This window comes from Patagioenas fasciata, chromosome 6 (genome assembly GCF_037038585.1).
Source record: "Patagioenas fasciata isolate bPatFas1 chromosome 6, bPatFas1.hap1, whole genome shotgun sequence".
In the NCBI taxonomy this organism is placed as follows: domain Eukaryota; kingdom Metazoa; phylum Chordata; class Aves; order Columbiformes; family Columbidae; genus Patagioenas; species Patagioenas fasciata.
In genome coordinates this window covers 17,300,869-17,323,315 of record NC_092525.1, presented here as the reverse complement: position 1 = coordinate 17,323,315, position 22,447 = coordinate 17,300,869, and the positions used below count along the sequence as shown (strand labels likewise).

Sequence of the window (22,447 nt, the reverse complement as noted above, 5' to 3'; positions counted from 1 at the left end):
CCCCCAGCAGCGGGGGACGCAGATGACCTCATTTCTCCTTTTTTTGTTCTACCAGAGCAGAGTCTGTATTTCCCCCAAATTTTACAATTCCTGTTCTTTCACGAGAGTATTTATAGCAAAGGAGCAAAGTGTAAATGGAATCACTCGAGCTTTGCTTGCCTGTATATATTGTATTTAAAAAAGAGAGTTTGCTGAGAATCTCTGTATTAAACACTGTCAGAAACAGGTACCAACTATGACCCACAGCTGGATCACCAGCCAGGACCTGCTGCGGCCTTTATTCAAAGGCAAAAAAGAAAGAAAAAAATTAAAGACACAAACATCATCTCTGCAGCTACCCAGGTGATCTTTTCCTTTTTTTGGGGGGGCTCTAAAAATATAGAAATGCAGATTATTCTGGGGACAACAGGTTGATGGGAGAACAACATCCAGGCAACAGCACAAGGTGACGTACACTCTGGGCACAGCTGGAATCCTCCCAGCACTTACAGCCTTGTATACCCAAACAAGGTTAATTACAAGTTTTAACAAGATGAGTTATAAAACGATAGGCACAAACATAGGAAAAGAAAAAAAAAGTGGGAATTGACATTATTTTTTTAAACTGTCACTAGAAAAATATTCTAATTATAAAAATAATTTGTATATAAGCACAGAATAAGCAGTATACTTTTCTGTCCATCTTGTATGTCGAGTTTTGAACTCTTTGTTAAAAAGGTTTGTTAAATATATAATTTCTCAGTATATAGCAATAGTGTGTATATAATTTAATATAGAAATGACAAATATGCAATGTAAGACAGTAAATTACAAGTGGTTAATAAATTCTGTAAATATCATGACAGAAATGCACAATTATGGCAAATTGCAACCTCAACCTCTGAACCACCAGCTACAGAGAAAGACATTTGTACCCAGCTGAACTCAGCATTATTTTCAATCTCTTCAAAGTTTTCTGTTAATATGCAATGTGTGTATAAATACACTACTAAAGTTTATATATATACATGCACACAGAGAAAGACTTTTTTATTATGTGTATATATAAAATCAGTTACTTGACGGAAAGGCCCTCTAATTATATCTGCATAACCCCCATCTGGATACAATTTGGCATTTTACCCCCTTTAAAAATGAATTTAAAAAAAAGAGCCAGATTCTGGCCCCCTGCACAGAATATACCCGGGACTTTGGGTGACAGAACCATGCCTGCAGCTCGGCACACAGTTTGCAGCCCTGCATTCTTCTGACTGGTTTTGTTGGGTTTTTTATATATATACTAACACAGATTTTTAATTAGAGAAGGTAATTAAAAGAAGCGGGATCAAAGCTGAAAAATTCTGCTTTTCCAACTCCTCTTAAAAGGCAGGAAAATAAATCTGCGGATTTCTAATTCTTGAGACTTCAGGTTTTACGCTTAAAAACCCCTGTGAGAGAGGCCAGCAGAAGGCAGGCTGCAGGCACGGCTCCCAGCCATTGCTACAGTCATTATTTCAAGGCAGCTTTTGCTCGATAATGCACTTCTGAACGTGTCTGTGCACAAACACACACACGGATGCTACTGACACAGGTACATCCCCCCCTCCCCGTATACATGATTCAAAAAAATGTAAACCCAGTGATGTTTCATCAGGTTTCTACACCTTTGCCTCCGCTCTGTCAGCGAAGCTCAGGCAACTTTGGTCTTATTTGTGTAACATAAAAAGTGAAACTGGGGCCCAGCGCTGCGGAGGATGAGACCCCATTCCCTTGGAGAAGAAAGAAGTTAATTCAGTTTGAAACCTCGCTTCCTAATAAAGATAGGGAAGAGAAGGAATGCTTTAGAAAGCCTAAGAAATCATTTATACACTTGGTAGAAGAATGGCTGCTCTTATGCAGTTAGTAGCTGGTACCTTACAGGGTATTTGCTGCATGCCCGCCGGCACTGGCTCTGCCTGGGGGGCTGCGAGGAGCTGCTCCCCTATAGCAAAATGCAGGTTTTCTTGTCCTTGAAAGGATTCTCGGAAGCGGGGATTCCCATTAGCAACGGATCCTTCTTGGCGTGTTCTTCACAGTAAAGCATCAGGTCCGCTGATGCTTTTGACACCTGCAGAAGACAGGGAGAAAAAAAAACAAACCAAAACCATAAAATGGTATTTCCCCATAGCCGGTGACACGTTGAAACACGCTGAGAGATGCTGATGGGTAAAAAGTCCCTGCGTGGGATGGGAGAGGTGCCCGGAGAGCAACGCGCTCTCTGGGGCCCCGCCTCCCGCTCCGGCTGCATCTGCTGCGGGAGGAAAGGACGGACCCCGCGGGGTTAGTTTGTGACACTGGGAAAAAGCACCGCACGGCTTCTGCAGAAGGCTAAAAATAAACAGGAGGGGGTTCAAAATAATACGGTAGGTTGGTAAGGAGGAACTTCTGGTCTGTAACGTTGGGGACGGTCAACAGAGGTGTCCTCGGGTGACCGGCCGCTTGGGGACAGCTGCGCAGGGTCGTCCCTCGCATGGGAACCTGGTTGGTTGTTCTGTGGCGTTGTAACGGGGCTGGGCAATGCAAGGAGCACGGCGAAACCCCAGGCAATATTCCTAGCGTGGCCAACATCTACCCCTGACAGCTGGAGAAAAAGTTTGGTTTCTTTCCTGCCTTCAGTTAAAGGAATCGAGGTTCTACTATCTTCTGTTTTTTTAAAAATGTCCCTACACATTCGCCTTCTTTGCAGACGTAGCACTCAGCCAGCTGAAGGATGGAACAAACCAACCAACCAACCCCAAATCACACAATACGCATGAAACTGGAAATGCGTACCTGCCTTCTGTTTTACGCGTTTGATTTGCACTTCATATTTCACTTTTGCTCTCCTAAGAGCCCACAAAGCACTGAGCTACCCAAGGATACTGCTGGTAAGCGGCCACAAAAATTACTTTTATTCAGATTTGTTAGGCTGAAATTTCAACGTCACATTTTGAGATGGGGAAAATACTGAACTGTGAGCACACACACACTCCCCCTTACCATATCACTCCACAGCTGGAAAGAGGGAAAAAATAGGAAAAAGAGGAGCAGTGAAGAAGGATGTGCTCTCACCTTTATTCTTTCTACTGAGGCTTCTATTCTCAACTGCTGGACAGTCCTTCGGGCCTGGACTATGTTGTTGGTCGTGCTAGCTGTTTTGCCAGACATTGTCAGCGAGCTCTGTTTTGAAAGACAGCACATTAGTTTTCCAGAAGGCAGCACAGCACATTAAACTGCTTTTACACAGACACACAATCATGACATCCTGCAAAAAAGTGCTTTTTAAAATATTCTTCTGCACAATGGAATGAACAGCTCAGCAAACTACGCTCTGCAACCAAAACGCCCTTCAGAAAATATGCACTGAGGTCTTGTGCATCTTACTGCTTCACTCTTGGCCGATTTGGAGGTCTTAACCTCACGGTGGTCCCGCAAAACCTCCGCTTCTTCACCTACAGGCAGCTCATGCAGCACACACTCAAGCCCACCTGGCTCATGGCACCCCATGAGCTGTCCCTGCGCAGCATCACATAAAAACCCCCAAAAGTATCCTTACAGGTACTGCAGCAGCGAAGAACTTACTGCTAAATTATTCGGGTACCCAGGAGCTCAAAGAGCAGCTGGTTGAGGACAGTGCTGCCCCATGAAGCTGTCCTTTCTGTGCCAACCCTCGCACACAATCTGTGCACAAACCCTGCCGGTCGCTTCCCACGGATCCACCAGAATAATTGGCTCTGTGGTGCTGCGCTTAAATAATTTATTGCATTACAGAGACTCGAGTGCAGCATAGCTGCTTGTGACCTTTCCAAGTGCTGCTGACAGTGTTTCCTCGTGGGCTTCGGGTTTCTCACAGCTCCAGGAGCGGCACTGGGTCTGCAGCCGCTGCTTGTGCCTGCCCGGCCAGCTGGGAACGGCAGCGTTTCGCACAGAGTTCCCGTTTCAGCGATCGACCAGCCACAAGTACCGCAAGTGCCGTGCTAACTGGTACTTCATGCTTTCTGCTGCTCTTCTAACATCCCTGCGGGGGGACAAACATGATCCAGGGAATGAGGACAGGCTGAGAGAGTTGGGGTGTTCAGTCTGGAGCCTGAAGCTCCGCGGAGACCTTATTGTGGCCCTTCCAGACTTAAAAGGGGCAGATAAGAAAGATGGGGATAGGACAAGGGGTGATGGTTTTAAACTGAAGGAGGGAGATTCAGGCTGGACACGAGGGATGATCCTGAGGGTCTCTTCCAACTGAAATGATTCTATGATTCTATGAAGGAATTGTTGCCCCTGAGAGTGGTGAGAGCCTGTCTCAGGTTCCCAGAGAGGTGGTGGATGAACCATCCCTGGAGACATCCCAGGCCAGGCTGGACAGGGCTCTGAGCAACCTGAGCTGGTGAAGATGTCCCTGCTCATGGCAGGGGTGGCACTGGGGGAGCTGGGAAAGGCCCTTCAACACAAACCCTTCTGTGATTCCTCTCACTGGCTTTGGGCAGAGCAATGCCCAGCAGCAGGTAACGCCTCCTGCTCAAGCACAATTAAGACAGACATTAATAACTGACATTAGGTATCATTAAAAACTTATTTCCTGGAACAAATATTAAAAATACACTCACGACTCTCTCTGATCTGCATGAATCTGGCCACACAGCAGCTCCCTGTCCTACTTTCCCAGGAACTCTTTGCATCCAAGAGCTGATGACAAGCACGAAACCCAGAACTAGTTTAAATGCTGCACATACTCCAAATGACTGATTTCAGGGCAAATCACAGAAGGTCTTTTACAATTTTAGAAGCGTTAAGCGTGTGCCAGTTTAGAGCTGACAGCTCCAGCAAGCAGCCCTGCAGTAGGTGAGGCCTCGGCCACGCCAGGTACACACCGCATCTGGATCATTTACCTCCCGCTCCTCTAGATATTCCCCCCAGGGTTTCTGTCTGCAGCCACCACGGGTGGCTGCAGCAAAGTGAGGCAAATTTGAGAAGAGGTCAGTGACACCGGGGCCAGTGACATGGGGTTGGCAGCACACGCTGCCGGCTGACTCACCCTGGCTGCGCACAACAGCCCATAAACCATGGTGGTGGCTTTACCTCCACAACAGCTGGGCAGCACCCGAACCTGGGGTTTTGACAGTCACCCACTGCCCCAGGTCCCCACGGGCCCCTCACCACCCCTACATTTCCACAAAGTTCCCATTATGCTCCAGACAGGTCACCTATAGATTGAGCTGCATATGATTCGCTGCTTAACACACACAAAAGGTAATTAATGCAAAATTTTAAAAAACCATCAGGACTTTTCCTCTGCAAATGGCTTCATTTTAACCGAGGACATGTGTACTCATCCTGCTGTGGCACCGACTGCCGCAGCTCCACGGAGCCGCATTCGGAGCACCACAAAGCGAACGAGCCAGAATGGCACAAAAGCGGCTCATCCTCCAGCCGTCATTTCATCCTCTCACAAAGACGCAAGAGGTGACAAATCCAAACCGTGAGTCAGCACGGGGCAGCTGTGACTGTGTGGCGCTGGGAGCGAGCCCACGGACCCCTCTCTCAGTACGGGCACTGGTGTGGTTGGAGTGGAGCTGCTGTCTCCCAGTGCCGTCGGCTCCTCACTCGGCATGGCCATGGGTACGGAGGTTTGGGAGCTTTGGCTGTGAGGAGGAGACCTAAGATGCATGGGGGTCTGAAATACTCTCTGTATCAACATCACACCACAAACGCTGTTACTAATCCAGATCCGCCCTCTAACAGTGGAGTTATTGCTGATCTCAGAGCTGCAACATCCCACGGCAAGTACACAGTGTATGTGTTCTGAATTACTAATATTTGTAGCACTCAAGTATTAAAATGCATCTTGACGGCACATTTAGTGATTCAATCTGCAAATTACTCAAGAGAAGAAGGAATGCTGACTGGCACAGCGCAAACACATTTGTCTGGAAACAGTCACAAACCCGTTCACAAAGGTTTAAGTCTGATGTTTTGCTTTATTGCTGGGAAAGGGCAAGCTGCTCAGTGCATGCTCCCTGCTGTAAGTGATGATGGGAGGTGTACATTGAACACGTGTCGTATTATTTATAAAACACCAAGTGGAAGCTCTCCAGGGTGCAAAGCAAAGGCCGTGGTGCATTAATTGCTCAGACAAGGGCTCTTCCAGTTGACACCAGTAATGGCCAACTCAACGAGCCGAGGCAGGAACACACCGTGTGCTTCACCACAGACACAGAATTCTATACAATCAGGAGAATCACCTCCCATACAGAGGAGTGGGCCATGTTTTAGCTGAAGACGGCAGGGTCAGGACCACATCCAGGGCTTGGTGGGCGCTGCCCACAGGGATGTGACCAAGCTGGAGCTCCCGAGACTCCCGCTGGCAGCACCCAAGCCCAGACACGAACAGAGTCTTCTGTTACTCAACTTTTGGGGCATCTAAGCTGATAATTTGGTGGATTTAATTATCGCAAAGCTAGCTGTTAAGCTAGAGTTCCTAGAAAGGAAGTTTAAAAGGACACAGATTTTGCAGCTTTTGTTCAATGCCTTGGCTGGCACAGGACGGCGGCTCTGCTGCCACAGCCCCTTCCAACACCCAAAACCAGCACCTGGGCCCCATTCTGCTCAAAGCTGCTAACACATTCCAGCCCAAGTTTTGAGACTCCTTCCCACTGAAAGCAATTGGTTGCAATGGGAAATGACCAGACCGAAGGTTTTGCTGAATGTGGGCTTCCTCGCCTAATCCTGGCGCTTGCTTAGGTTGCACAGTCCAACTGGGACTTCTGCTCAATATGTAAATCATCAAATCATAGAATAGTTTTGGTTGGAAAAGACCTTTAAGATCATTGAGTCCAACCGTTAATCCACCCCTGGCACTGACCCGTGTCTCTGAGAACCTCATCTCCGTCTGTCCAACCCCTCCAGGGATGGTGACTCCACCACTGCCCTGGGCAGCCTGTTCCAATGCCCAACAGCCCTGTGGCGAAGAAACTGTTCCCAACATTCAACCTAAATCTGCTGTATTCCCCCGGAACCCAACATGGGAGATGTACAAATACCAACCAGCAGCTTGGCGACACGGAACTGAAATGGCAGAAGAGGAATTTAAAAGGAATTTCTCATGTTTACATAATCTAACTAAGAAAATATAATAGATATAAGACTACTGGCTACCTTGGGAAATTTACTTTGCAAAAAATACAGTGAGAAATCAGAAGACCCCACCTTTTGGGGGTTTCGGTTTTGATCAGAATAAAACCACAGGAGCTGTTTCACACGGACGTGAAAACACAAGATCCACCACAAACCAAACCCAAACTGCCAGTCCAGACCCCGCAGTTTTTATTCACTATATTGAAAAACTATAGTGTGAGAAAAAAACAACGCAAAGCGAGTTATTTTTATAAAGTAATGCATGAAGTAAGACAGTTCAAAATCGCTGATCCCTTTAATTTTAATTGTAGTACAATTTTTTTTTTTTTTTTTAAGATAGAAGGTTAAAAACCAATTACTGCAAAATGCAAAGATAAACCATTCTCCTCTCATTTTGCTGGGGCAAGCCCAGGCTGCCTTTGCTCAGCCTTCCCTTCCCTATCCTAAGCCACAGCCCCAAAACCCCTTTTTGTGCCACTGGTGAAGTTTGAGTTTCTCTGGAGTTCCTTCCCATCCTACACCACTGACCTCGTTAGGAAAGTTTCAGTGCTTATTTTCCCAGCTGGTTAGCTTTGTTAATAAATTAATGTTTTAAAAAAACCAAAACAACACACCAACCCCAAAACCATAACATTTGAAAATTAAATTGCTGTGTTTCCTTGTCTTCAAACAAACATAAGCGGCGTTACTTTAATAGTCCTCCTAAGATTACAAAATCTCTTCTAGGGAGAGATTTACAAACAACTAGGTCATCACCCAATAATATTGTTTTCCCTCCCAGTCCCTGGCAACCTACTCTACGAACTGAGCTGCTGTGCCCATCTCAAGCCGCAGGATTTCTTGTAGAGTCCATTTGATTGCAGATAACAGCAACGAACTGCATAAAACTCGGCAGATTTATATCAGTGGTGTACACAGAACTTGGGGTTTCGTGCCCTCGGAGCCTGGGGCAGGGTTTTCTGGGACAGGGATGTCTCCAGGGATGTTTCCCAGGAGAATTAAGGCACTCTGGAAAGAAAAGACAATTTGGCTGGGGAGAGCACTGTCCCAATTTCTAGGAAACAAGCCAGAAGCAAAGACACCCCGAGAGCCCAACTCGCCCCATCACTTTTCTCAGCGGGATCTGTCACACCCCCCAGCACTCTCAGCCACAATTATTCTATTAAAACGGAGCAAACCCAAAGTTCCCACACATTTTTCAGTTCACCACTTCAGACAAACCATGGCTGGTGTGATCTGGGGCTGTCCCAAGCAGGAGTCGAGCTAGGGGTCCCCTGTTCCCAAACACACAGCAATGACAACCTCGGTCCCCACAAGTGACAACGCCGAAAAAGGGCTCATCAGACCCAAAGCTGACAGTGATAGAGATTCCCTGGCCCTGGAGCAGCTGCAACTCTCTGACTCACAACCTAAAAAGAGACAAAATAATCAGTCCCACCAACAGCCTTTGCCGGCCACCATGCCCAGGACAAAGCCTTTCTGCAGAACATGCTCTGAAAACATCGACAGCTCAGTTTGAAAGCAGATGGGGGGTGTTTTTCCCAGCTGTGCTGGCTGCTCTAATAACACCAGGAAGCTTTCGTGCCCATGGTTCACACCAGGTAGCAAGGGGTTGGTAGGTTTTCCTGCCATCTCCAGCTCCCCTCCAGCCACACAGCCACAGCTCAGCACGGCAGCGCTTGTGCAGCTGGTGTCACCTTGTCTTTACCACAGGATGGTTTGTGTTGAAGGGCCCTTCCCAGCTCCCCCAGTACCACCCCTGCCATGAGCAGGGACATCTTCACCAGCTCAGGTTGCTCAGAGCCCCATCCAGCCTGGCCTGGGATGTCTCCAGGGATGGTTCATCCACCACCTCTCTGGCCAACCTGGGACAGGCTCTCACCACCCTCAGGGGCAACAATTTCTTCCTCATGTCTATTTATTTTACTTCTTTTCAGTCCTGAGCACATCATGCAGTTTTGATTTGCCCCTTCTTAACACAGGAACAGAAAGAAGGGGTGAGATGGTCACCTGGAAGAGCAGTTTCCATCACAGCAGCCATCAACCCCACCAGCACCAGAGAGGACCCCTGTCCAGCCCACAAAACTCTCCAGCACATACTACCGGACACTTCTGGACACCTCTTGTCCTTTTTCACTCTTCATCCCTACCCCTGCTCTGTTTGGAGGTTGTCCGAAGTGAAAAGAATCCTTACGGGGAAGGCGGGAACAACAGAGGAGGAAGGAAAGCTGCTGGCCCTCCCCGGTACCGCAGCCTCGCCGAGGCCCACACTGCACCAATCTCTGTATTAACGGCAGAGACAACAGACGAATGGAGCAAACATGTCAGCGGGAAGGCTCAGCTCATCCTCTGGGGAAAATACCTTTTTCCACGGAAAACGAACGGTTTCAGTTTGTTTAACAGAGGATGCTCACCAGCTTCCCTTTGCCAGGGAAAGGTCCAAGCGCACTGCGCATATACCTGCATTTCTTTTCCTTTCTTATAAATAACAACAGACAACTACAAACAGGTGGAGCTACGCCTATTACCTAGAAAACCCCTATTTTTCAAGGCCTTGCCCTACTTCTTTCCAGAGGCTTTAGGTAAAGTGGTTACAACGCAGCAGCCTGGGCAGGTAGGCAGCTGGACATCAAACCGGAGCTCCAACCGGGATAATTAAACACCAATTTATCTTTTTTACTCTTTAAATCCAGGACTTAGGAACCACCTGTTGAGTGAAATGTAATTAAATCATCACTGCTGAAGTACACGCAGCAGCTCAGCCTCACAAACAGTTCCTGTTCTTTCTGGTTATGTAAAGTCAACTTATACTGCAGCTCCCAATCCCAGCCAGCAGCCGAATAAAGGTTCAAAACGCTATCTGGTTACTATTTCTTTTGAAGCAAACCAGCTTTCAAGTTGAGTAACTAAAAACTGTAGGGTGATAGAGCAGATTGAACAAAACACAAAATGACAACGCTAAAAACTATGGCGTCTAAAAGCACAGAAGATGTTCATGGCTTTAACACCCGCGGGTTTCCAGGGTGCCAGCCCGCAGCGAGGGGTTGGCACAAATCTAAAGTTACAGATAATTTGCAAATGTGGATTTCTAAAGCATCTCCTTTTTCCAAGCCATAGAAGCTGTGCTGAGGGTGACACGGGCTCCAGGAGGGGAAGACGCCCTCTGAGCAGGGGTGCAGGGAGAACATGGCACAGCAGGCTCCAAATTCAGCAGCTTTTTGGGAAATGGTGCACAAAGGAGCACAGGAGCAGACCCAAAACCAGAGAGCAACACTGGTCTTGCCGGTGAACCCCTGTAGCCCTGGCAGAGAGGATCCCTCCTTGCCAAGATGCTGAGTGACGTTAGGGCAGCATTTCTGGTCCCCAAAACAACATTACATGGGACCACGGGAACTCATCTTTACAGTTTTGGTGATTCCACAAGTGCTGCAGGTTTACAAATGCAACTGCCCCAGTCCTGCAACCTCCCCAGTTTTACTGAAACAAATTTAAGCTGTATCTGTTTTGCATCTCACCACTAAAACTAAAAACTCTGCCTGTCAAACTACACCAGCAGCTCCGCGCTGCTTCACAGCGCTGTCTGCAAAAAACATGTTGTGGTGATCGACCTTCCAACACCATCCTCCGTGCAGCCTTTCACCCGCTGCCTTCAACTGGGACCCTGCAAACGATTCAGGAATAATGCAGCATCCAACCCCAAATCCGGTTGTCTCCTCTCACCTACCGACACGCTCCAGAGCCAGCAGGAATAAAGAGCCAAGAGCCAACTCCTACCTCTGAAGTCAGCAGTTTTGCTTCTGAAAATACAGAGAACAGACTCGTTGGGTATGAAGGTGGCATTTTTATGGGTGCTCTTCTGTGCTCGCAAGTTTTGCTTTATGAAGATCCTTGCTCCCATGAATCTGGGACGGCACAGCGAGCTGACACCTCTTCAGCGGGGTGACCCCGCCATCGGCAGCGCTTTGCAGCCCTCCTGCTCCTGTGCAAGGACCCTGTTCTGCTCCAGACTCATTTAAGGTGGAAAACACCTTTAAAACCATCAAGTCCAAACATAAACCTGATGCTAAGTTAAGGTCAGCCCTCACGGGGAGCAAGCAAGAGCCGCAATGGCCCCAGAGGAGGTGATTTAAGGAGGGGGTGACACCAGAGTCACTCTCCAGCACCTGGGAGGACTGTGGGTGAGTGCACCAGGGTGTGGGGTGCTTCAGTGCCGTTTTCCATGGATTCTTGGGTGCTGCGAGTGCTTCTGCACGTGCCGCTTTCCCAGGCGCTGCCGTGGGAGCCCAAGGCCGGCAGCCGGTCAGGACTTGAATGCTGGTTGTTGGTTTTCCTACGGGGCAGACAGGGCTGCTCAGGAGCAGGTTTGTTATGACTTGCAGAACCTAAAAACTCTCCAAGTTCCGAGCCAAGAGGCCTGACGCTGGCATTAAAGGCCATAACTGGGTGCAAAAATAAACAACTCCATTCTGACTGTGCAGCATCGCATAACCAGGTATGCCAGCATACAGAAACATGGTTGCACGCAAGCGTCAGAAAGTCTCCATCGTCGTGGTATTTCACGGCCTTGGTTTTTTAATGTTGAGGTCCCCGAAGGGAAGAATCTGCTGGAGGAATCTCAAAGTGTCTGGCACCACCTTCAGCCAAACCGCTCGTGTCTTTGCGCTGGAGCAGATCTGGAGGGGAACAGCATTTGCTGTGAGTATTTTGAGTCCCTGCGAGTGCTGACACGTCCCCCCGGATCCAGCACGTCCCGGCATGCAGCGGCACCTCTCCACAAGCACCCGGCAACGGGGATGCCAGCTGGAAGACCATACTTTTATAATTTTATCATTTATAATTTATATAAGTTTATATAAACTTTATGTATTTTTATAATTTTATAATTGGGAAGTCAAGATGCGTCTCGAGCGTGGAAAAAGGGTGGAGGAGGGCGGGAAAAACGCAGGGTGCACAGCCCTGATCTGTCACGCCTGCCGGACACAGCCCGGCCCAGGCCCATTCCCGCCTGCTTATCTGCACAGTACCTCTCCGGGAACGCTCTTTATCACATCCACGCCTTCAAAGTACACACCACAAAAGTTACCCACGCTGATCTTCCAGAAACAGGGACCCGCTGTCCTAGATGCAACCCTAATTAGCGAGCACTGGGACGAGGAGGGCATGTTCCGCACTCCTGCTCCAACCGGTTGCTCTGCTCGGAGAAGGAAACGGTCCCTCCAGCAAAACAGCCCCTTCCCAGCTCACCCACCTCCGGCGCCTGCGCGATCCCGGCTTGGCAAAGCCGCACCTCGCTCGGGTTATGCGGTCAACCCAGTTTTTCCAGCGGCGGGGGCAGCCCTGGGGGAAGCCCGGGGCTGAGCTCCTGTGCCCGGCACAGGGCCGTGCTGACACCCAGTGGAAACCACGGCGAGACGCCGGCACAGGGAAACGCCGCAGCTGCAATCTCATCCTTCTGCTCTACTACTGAGCCGAACGGAAAATAAAACATGTAAGCAGGAAAACATCGGAGTCCTGCCCTCAGCATGAACGCAGAATTAAGTAGTAAAATGAAATAGAGATTAGAGATGCTACGAACTAGAGATACTAAACAAGGAAGAAATTTTTTACACTGAGGGCAGTGAGAGCCTGGCCCAGGCTGCCCAGAGGGATGGCGGATGAACCATCCCTGGAGACATCCCAGGCCAGGCTGGACAGGGCTCTGAGCAACCTGAGCTGGTGAAGATGTCCCTGCTCATGGCAGGGGTGGCACTGGGGCAGCTGGGGAGGTCTCTTCAACACAAACTATCCTGTGATTCTACTCTTTCTGCCCATTTTTCTCTGTGATGCTCATAGCACACTCGACAAAAGGAGAGACGAGGTTGTGCGACACATCAGAGCTCGGCAGGATGAAACACTTTGCAGTACCGAACGCAGCACGTGCCATGCAAACCTCCCAGGGAAAACCACCATGATTCGGGAAAAGTGGGGGCACTGCTCACAGCCCCCCTCCTTCGCCTCCCTCCGCACAGCCCCAGCCAAGCCCTGGGCAGTTTGCAGCTCCTGCTTTTGCAGCTCCCACAAACCAAACCATCAGCGCAGCAGTGACAGGGATGGCTAGCAGGTTCCTGGCAAGAGAGACTCTATTTTTAAACAGATATCGGGCAAGATTTACAATCACAGCACAAATATTTTATACACACTAGAGAAAGTTTGGGTTCGGTAAAAGAAAACAAGATCCTCCCCAAACAAAACCAACTCCTTTGCATATTCAAGGATCACACTATTGCCGTGCGCACAGAAAAGCTGAACCTGGCAGCTGCAATGCTCGCACCCCCCGGTTTTGGGGAAGGACTTGGGTGCTTTGGGCTGTACACCCTGCACAGCACCACAGCTGAAGAGATCTGGGAAACCAAGGCACCCCACAACACCCAGCTTGTGTTCTGATGGGCACAGAAGCTGCTGTTTTGCATAAAGTTGCTTGTTTTTTTATACAGTCTGCACAAGCACAGATCTTACATGTAATACGAGCTTGAAGCAAACACAGAGACAGGGTTTTACATGTTGGAGTTATAAAAGCAGGATTGCAAAACCACTTCTGCAGCAGGAAAGACAGAGTACAACAAACTCTGCCTCCATCTGTATCTCCTGCAGAAAGTGCTGTAACCAGGGCTGGGCTATGGGAAGTCTGGGCATGCAGTTACATCTGCTCGTCAGTGCAAATGGAGAATAAAAGGTCCTTAAAACACCAATTTGTCATGTTCGCTTCTGCAGAGAATTTACACTTGAAAATATTTAGAGATTTTAAAGTTGAAATCTTCTTTTAAATTACAAAGAACGCTGCCAGTGTCTTAATTAGTCTAAAATGCATAAAAATCCAAAACTGTGAAATGAAAGAAAACAGACAACTCCCAAAATCTTCAATTGGATTTAGCATGCTAAGTATTTAATTAAGGATGTGTTCCTGCATAACCTCCATTCCACAACTTATCCCAGCGCCACCCTGCTGATCAAAACCGGGCTACATTTGATTTTCAGTCAGGCTCCATACCTGCGCCTCTGTCAAACCCCATTTACTTATCCAGAAACAAGTAGTGGAAAAACCTGCTTTTATTTTCCTCCGTGTTTTTTTCTGACTTAACTTTTTATATCTTTAGTACAAATGAAAGCCATGAAAACTGACTTCTAGATCAAGGTTACTTCGAAAAACATCTGAGCAGTATTATTTTAAAGATATGGGCCTGAGGTCATTAGTAAAGACAACTTGTGCTCCCTAACGAGCTGTGGTGCAGTTTCCTTGCACAAGATAGCTGTTTCTCCCCACAGCATCCAGTTAACTCACACCAGAAAAGACAGACAAACTGCAAAGAGACCTTTGCAAAGAGATTTTAGCTGTATCGAAATCAGTTCATCTTACAGCACGTAAAGCAGGAGCGGTCCGTGGTTAAAGCACCAGACTGGGAGTCACGAGATCCAGCGTGGCCTCAGGTTACGTGACCTTCAGCAAATTCTTTCGTCTGGAAGAGAGATAAAGCGGAGGACACTGGTGGGAGATGCTCTGTGCGTCTGAGCTCAGAGCAACCAACAGGGCACAAAGTATTTCACAAGCTTCTCGGTTACACTAATTTATCAAAGTACTTATTTTAATGAAGGCACAAATACAGGAAGAGGAATTTGCATTCTGATATGGTCAAACAACACACGCATAACACAGCAAATACAGAAATCCATTAAGACTTCCGTGCTGCCCCTTGCTAACTGGTGTAGTAAAGGAGGAAAAGCCTAATTTCTGTGGGAGAAGTAGCCCATTAAAAACAGCATTTCTGCCCCCCAATATTCAAGGAGAAGGTGGTCAGGCAGCTAAATGGGAGGTGAATGAGTGTCCACAACCATTGATGCTAACACCTTCAAGGGCTGCCTGCCCAAGGCTGTCCTTGGGGCCTCCTCTGCAAAGCTGCCCACTAGTTTGTATTTTCCTACTCAAAAATAAAATTAAATCCCCAGGGTTTGGGATTTGTCACGCTGCTTCACATTTTGCATGAAAGAAAGGAAGAAGTGTGTACTGGAAACTCACCTACATAGGCAGCCTTGCTACCTGTCCAGCTTGCTTTGATTTTATCGGTGTAATGATCCTGAAACAGAGCAAAATAAAGACTGTAAGTACTTCACAGTGCAAGAAAGCCAAAGCTAAGAGGGGTGAGCACTTGTGGTTTACTTCCAGATACAAAGACTACAGTATCTTAAGATAGGTTTGAGGTAGATTTTTCAGTTAAACCATTCTTAGGGCCAGTTTCCCCATTTCCCTTCCCAAGGGCATGGCCAGGGAGGCCAGTTCCCTCTGCTCACCTCCCAAACCTGCACTAAATCAACAAGTTTTGTTTTCATAGCCTTTTTGCATCAGCTTCTGCAAGGCAGATCCCACCCAGACCGACGGCAGAGAGACTGAGACACAGCTCTTAGAAAAGCTACCGGCTTTAGAACAAGTTCAACTACTTCGAGTAAAGCCCCGAGCAGGTTTACATTGAGTGCCAGCGTAGACAGTGCTGAGTGCATGTATTACTCGCTCCCTCTAGCCTCCTCTGAGATGTGAGCCTTTTGTGACATATATAGCTATATAGATATATTCTAGCAGCTGTGCTTCAACAGAGGCTTCTACACATGCAGAAAAAAATCTGGGAATTTGATCAGTCCTAAAAAGTACAATTTCCTGCATCAGATGCTGTTCACCGTTGCAAGACTGGCACGCTGTATTTAACACCCTTCTTAAATTTTCATTGTATTAACTGCTGATTTTACACTAAAACTATACAGCAATGACAATACAGTGAGGACAGCAATTTTCTAAGAGTTTTGGTCATGAATGACAGTGGAATTGGGCACCTGATATGTACAGCTCTGCACCGCTAAGAACAGAAACCGGTGCCTGAAGAACACCAGGGTTGGTTTGTTTTAAAAACACCCATCTATAACACAAACACAAACCGAGCTGGCCACCCTGATGCTATGGGTAAAAGAGAAGGTGATAAAAACCACAAGGTGACATGCCTCTTTATTTACAAATAAAGTTGTTTTTCTTTTTATCTGCATTGCTTTGTTGCTGCATGGGGCCCAAGGGCACACACATTCAGTGCAAATACACGCCAAGTTCCAAAACCAGACTTTAATAATCTAACATTGACTGTGAATTGCTATGTTACCCTTTCCTGTAATTTATAATGCAGGTTTAAATACCTTTGTACCCCTACAGAGTCAAATACGGTGCAAAACACAGATTATATGCACTGGGCATTTATTAAATTGGCAAAGCAGCTGGGGCAGAGATAACTCATTAACCCAGGCACAGCGGGATCCAGAACTGCCATTGACACTTTTTGGACGAAAACCAAACGTCATCTGCCGATGAAGCCCTGGCACCGCTCTGCAACCGGTCAAGTAACGCAATTAGCTACGAGATTTACAGGCCCTGGAGAGCCAGTTCCCAGCAAACTAACCCCAAAGTGATGCACAAGGGCACAGAGGTGCTGCCTGCCCTGGGCTGGCATCACTTTAGAAATCACACACCGCTTCCCGTGCTGGAAACGGCATCAAAATGTTAACAGCTGCCATTAAAAATCCTGGTACGGAGTGGGAAAATAAATCGCATTTTAAAAAAGCAACTGGTGCGCTGCAGCCAGGCCTTGCGCCCGTGCCAAGCTTGTGCTTTTCACATACAGCAAAGAAATAAACATAAATGCAATGCGTAACCTTCCTTTACATACGTGTGACAGCTGCGCAAAACACGAGTTTTAACGGAAGACCTTCTGCTTCCCTTATCTGTGCAAGTTCTCGCCCCATTCACACACCCTGAAAATTATTAAGGAAAAGTAAGGGAAATTTTAATCTATTGACTTCTGCTTCCAGATGGAGATCAAAACACAGAGACAAAGTAATCTTTAAATGCATCTAAAAAACATGGTTCATAGGGGCTGCTTTCCACCCTAGGGCCATAAAGACTCTATATTCCTGCCTAATCAAAGCTCCTATCAGATTAGTCATAAAACCCTACGAACCCAACATTTCCAGTGTAGTTTGAGGCTGGTGTAATGCACCCCCCTCCAAAACCCTCCCCACACCGAGCCGCAGAGCTGGAGTGAGAACACTTGGAGGTCGGGGCATCCTCGGGATGAGGGATAAACCAGGGGAGAGGGACACAAGGGAATATTACAGCAGCCCCAGGATGAGCAGCCAGCGCAAGCATCCCCGGACAAACCCCTGCCAAGTTTTATACAGTAACACAAACCAGATTTGGCTGGAAAAAGGATGGTCCGTCTCCCAAGACCGTCAGTGACGCTTTCTGCTTATCCCAGCTCCAAGCTGAGACCCAAAACTCCGACTTTTTTTTTTTTTTGGCTTGAATCTAAAAACACAGCTGAAAGTGTATTTTGGGATCTCAATCTTATTCACAGCAATGACAAACAAACCGGAGCATTTCACTTATAACAGCACCAACTTTTACATTTTTAGGGCAGCGACCCCAGGGGTTTAACAGACGCTCCAGATGGCTGCAAAACTGAGCAACAGGAGAACAAAATATTTTTAATTCCACACCTTACAAGAGTGAGATGATGCAGGAAAACAAGAGTTTGGCTGAAAGATTAGGGCTTTTCATTCGCAAAAATAACAAGCTCTTTCAATTTAATCTCTAATTTCTGAGACTTTTTGTTGCACCGGATTAACTTCTTCCTCTGCAGCACAGACAGACCCTTTTCCCCGTGAATGAAGCTGGAGATTTAGATTCAGAACCAAAAGTTTCCCAGGCTTCTGCAGAACTGCAAATTCGCGTTTCACATCGGTTTACGTTCCCCTCGGGTATCTCCTTCCAGAGCAGACAACTTCTTGCCAGTTGTGCTGCTGCTGGTTAATAAGGACAACTGAGGAGCTGGATCAACAAGAGAGAGAGAGATCATCAGCAAAAGATTTTGAAAACACGTGGAAAACTGCACCGTACATAGGATCCTTCACAGCAACCTTGGTTTTTTAATGCAAACTATTATGAACTGCCCCAGGACAGAATTTCTTGCACTTGGTTGTGATATGGCCACACACGCAAAAAAAACCCAGCTTAAATGCCTCTGGTGCCTGCTTGATTTTATTTTTTAAAACAGAAAGGAAATTTTCTTCCGGAAACACTCCAGCTACTCATCGAGATGATTAACGACATGCCAAAGAACCTTTTTTTCCTTTATTAACTGCAGAAGTGTACACAGATACATCACGTACCTCAGAACTGCAGACTGCACCAAAATTTAAGGCCAAAGACCTAACAAGAGAAGACAGAAATCTAAACATATCCAATTAGGGACAGACAGCTCAGGAAAAGCCTTTCTAGAGACAGACTTCCTACGTGACAAGTTTAAACTAAAGCTTAAGTTGATAAGCAATTAGAACGCCTGTTCCTGACGAACAAGCCCTCTCCTCTGCAGGGCCGCCTCAGATGGAAACTGGGAGTTGTGAGGTTTTTTCTCTCCTCAGCTTAAATCACCGTAAAACCTTCTCTTTTCCCTGTGGTTAATCCTACACCATCCACTCCTGTGCACACTTAGTGTTGGCCTTTGAATTGCCCAGCTCTTGCCCCGGTAAGGGCAAGAAGTTATTCTGAATATCAGCGTCTAGCTGGGGTGGCTTTCGCACAAAGATTAACCATCACTGCACAAAAATAATCACCATTTAGAGAGCAAGGCGATGCAAAATCTCCCCATGAGCTCCAACTGCTTCTGCACAAGGGTACGAAGAGCAAAGGGGTGATTCAAAAGAGCATGGCCAGGGAACTGGGCTGTCCCCATCCCTACCGGGACAACGATCTGCTTTGCTACCCCAAAGTGCGGCAGAGGATCCTTACCTGCACGTACATCCAACCCCAAAATGTGCCAAACAGTGACTTGTGCCTGTGTGGCAGATTTGTAAATACCGGGGAGAATAGACAGGACGAAAAATGGTGTAAAGAAATGGAAGAGCAAGTCTGGTTCCTGCTTCCAGTTGAGCTGCTTAAGCAGTCGTTTGCTGCTGCAAAACAAATAATCCTTACAACACACTGTTGTTTTTTTTTTCCTCTGGAACTCCATCACATGCCAAGACGTTGATACGGATACAGGAAGCTGAATATAAACACGTTGCCTGCTTGAGTGACTATTGAAAGGAACACAACTAAAAACACCCAGTGGGGGTGTCCCTGAGCATCTCACAGGAACACATGGGAATGCTGGCTCCCCCCACACTGTGTGTCTGCCCAGGGGATGGACAGGCGTACACTCACCTCCCCAAGGGACGGACAGATGTACCCCCACCACTACCCCTTCTACCTAACCCAAAAAAACCCACGGAGAACCCTACCATAACTCGGTCACCATGAGGACTTTTGTCATTACCTCTGCTCCTTCTGCTACTTCTCATTAATCCTTGCAAAATACAGAGTGAAAACTTATTACTCACAACATTAATATTGTCTCTTCTCCTTGCCTTCTGCGTTCCTCTACAGGTTATTGCCAAGACCAGGAAAGATGCGATTTCAGCAGAGATCAGTGTTGAACGCAGAACGAACATTCAGGCACAGAAAAATGAGGTCTAGCTGGGTAATACTGCAAAATTCAGAAAATAGCTGCACGATCCCAGCAGTGATTAATGCAGAGCAAATCCCGAGAGTCACCAAACATCTGCAGCTTCGATTTCCCAAGAAATGGCCACTCCACAACTATTTTCAAGATCTGGGGAACTTGCTTTCTGCTTCCATTAAAACTAACAAAAGTTTCACTACCGATTCCTGCCTCTGTATGACGAGGACACTTCTGTGTTGGAACACGAGACCTGTGAGCCCCACTACCCATTCCAATAGTTTTTGGAGGCACAGATGAATTTGTAGCGATACAGCCATCCCAGAAATGCTGCTTCTTAGCTTGGCGAAGGCTGTGGTGGCTTCTCATGCCAACTATATGCTGCTTTAAAGTATTTTTTTCCCCAAGAAGCTGTAATCTCTGTTCTGGCACAGAGGACAAAGTGAAAGGGCTGAGGGTGGGGATTTATGAGGCCGTACCATGAAATTCTGCAGTAATTTGAATTTACTTTTGCAATAGAGCCTAATCAAAGGATGATGCATCAGGATCCGGGAAGCACGTTTCCACCCCAGCTGTCACGTTTCGCAGCTTCCACAAGACATTCAACACTTTAGCAACACCTGAAGGGATCATGCAGCCATCGCCGTGCTACTGCCTGCATCCCGAGAACCTGGCTCAAAAATACCGAGTCTTTTGTGGAACGGAGCCTAAGAAATTAAGAACTTTCAGTATTTGTTAAAGAGGAAGTTATTATATAGCCAAAGGGACATATATTTGAAACAGAAAGTATCTGAAACCGACAGTACAACTCAATATTTGCATTTAAGTGTAACGCCAGCGGTTCTGACCAGCACTGCCTGTGGTTTAGGAGCCCTCAGAAACTTCTCCAATTAGCACGAAAGCTTCGTTTTTAAATGAAGGTGACCCCATCAGCTGGGTGATTAGGAAAGCAAACCTGACCCCAGCACCAGGGCCCATCCACTGTTCTCCTGTGGGGTTTATTTGCTGCTTTAGCGCCTGATTAAAGATATCCCAAACAACCGCAACATGCTCAAAAGGGGATGAAACGTGGGATTGAGAAGTCATTAACTGCGCACTAATCCCTCAATCTCATTTAGCGCTACCAAAGTAGCATGAAATGCTCCTGCCGTCCACTACTCGCTGTTCACTCACAAAATTTTGTTTCCAAACCAATTTACAACCAAGACAAATGCAAACAAGCAACTCGTCACTGATACTATTAGCTTTATGTCAATAGAAATGCCGGTCGACGACCTGACAAATTACTGTGAATTCTACTTGATATGCCATAGTAATCAAATTGTTTCCTGACCATCAGAACTAACCAGGCCCAGCTCCGTCCGGAGGTCCCGCCTCCCAACAGCACCAGCCTAAAAATACAATTTATACTCCAGAGATTTTATTTTTGCCTCCCCCAAAAGTAAAGAATTTAAGCTTGGAATAGAATATTCCAATTTAGAAGTTGCCTAAGTAAACTCATTACTGCACCAGGGCGTGTAATCTTCTCGGTATCAACACGAAACCTCCTGGAATAATGACGCTCGCCGCTAATTAAACTCCTTCCCACACCAATCCCACAGCTCCTCGCACATGGGAAACTCACACCAGCCCAGGAAAACGGGTGGGAGCAGTAAAATAAATAAAGTTTAAATGATTTATCTGCAGGCTGCCCCTCCACAGCTTCGTCCATCTGGGGGGGATAAACTGTCGTAGTTTATGGATATATGTACTGAGCCTTTTGAGGAACAGAGGCTAAGAAAGTAAGAACTTTCAGTGTTCATTTTTAAAAAGTTATTATTGAGCCAAAGAGGCAGATATTTGAAACAAAAGAAGTATGTGAAACACACAGCACAACTCAATATTTGCATTTCAATAAAACGCCTCAGAGAAGGGCTGGACAGGCAGAGGCAGGCAGGGGAAGGCCGGCTGCTGCTGCTCTGACCCTGTCGCCAAGAGAAAGGCCTCATTTCTTTTCCTTTTTATTTTTTATACACAATTTAGGAGATTTCGCCCCTTTCTGGCGTCGCACGCAACTTGTTGAACCGCATCAAAGCGGCTCCATCCTGCGCGCTGCCTCTGGCCGGGACTGCAATAAACTACAATAAAACTACAATACCCCCCCCCCCCCCCCCCCCACACACATACAAAAAGCCACAAAACCAACCGAAAAACGACGCGGGAACCGCGCCCGTCGGGCCCAGCACCGCCAGCGGCCCAACCTGGGGGGGGTGCAGCCGATAACGGCGCCGAGCTGGAGCCTCCCGCTGTCGCTCCGAGGCCGTGCAGCCCTGCCCGGCCAGCAGAGCCCCCGGTACGGTGCCCCTCGCCCGCCCAGGCCCGGTACTCACCGCCCGCCGCTCCGTTCTCCGCCCGTCTCCACGGGCGACCGGAGCGGGCGGCCTTGGCTACGCCCCCCGCCCGCGCTGCCCCCGCCCCCCCGCTCCTGGCCCCGCCCCTTCCATTCGGGGCGGGGCGGGGGCCCGGGGAGTGGGCGGGGCCAGGGGCGGGGGGGGCGGGTCTCCCTATTCCCACTATAGAAAAGACTTTTTTTCCCCTTTTTTTTAAGGTCCAACCGTTAACCCAACCCGTGTCCCTGAGAATCTCATCTCCCTGTCCGTTCAACCCCTCCAGGGATGGTGACTCCACCACTGCCCTGGGCAGCCTGTTCCAATGCCCGACAGCCCTTTGGGGAAGAAATTGTTCCCCAGATCCAACCTCACCTCCCCTTCTTCCTCTCA

The 22,447-nt window shown here is 47.6% G+C and overlaps 1 protein-coding gene across 4 annotated transcripts; it reads right to left on the bottom strand.

Moving 5' to 3' along the window:
- Positions 1 to 752: 752 nt before the first annotated feature.
- GNG12 (G protein subunit gamma 12) lies at positions 753 to 22,140 on the bottom strand. 4 transcript variants are annotated; one of them, XM_065842330.2, is made up of 5 exons: positions 22,058 to 22,140; positions 15,176 to 15,233; positions 14,519 to 14,618; positions 3,070 to 3,177; positions 753 to 2,086 (listed from the first exon to the last, which is right to left on the bottom strand). In XM_065842330.2, exons 4-5 carry the CDS (start codon positions 3,163 to 3,165, stop codon positions 1,961 to 1,963), a joined length of 222 nt encoding a protein of 73 aa, XP_065698402.1. In that variant the 5' UTR covers positions 3,166 to 3,177; positions 14,519 to 14,618; positions 15,176 to 15,233; positions 22,058 to 22,140; the 3' UTR covers positions 753 to 1,960. The 4 variants fall into 4 exon arrangements, with proteins under 4 accessions (XP_065698402.1, XP_065698403.1, XP_071666155.1 ...); XM_065842331.2 differs by lacking the exon at positions 22,058 to 22,140 and adding an exon at positions 21,874 to 22,017; XM_071810054.1 differs by lacking the exon at positions 22,058 to 22,140 and adding an exon at positions 16,860 to 16,932.
- Positions 22,141 to 22,447: the final 307 nt, after the last annotated feature.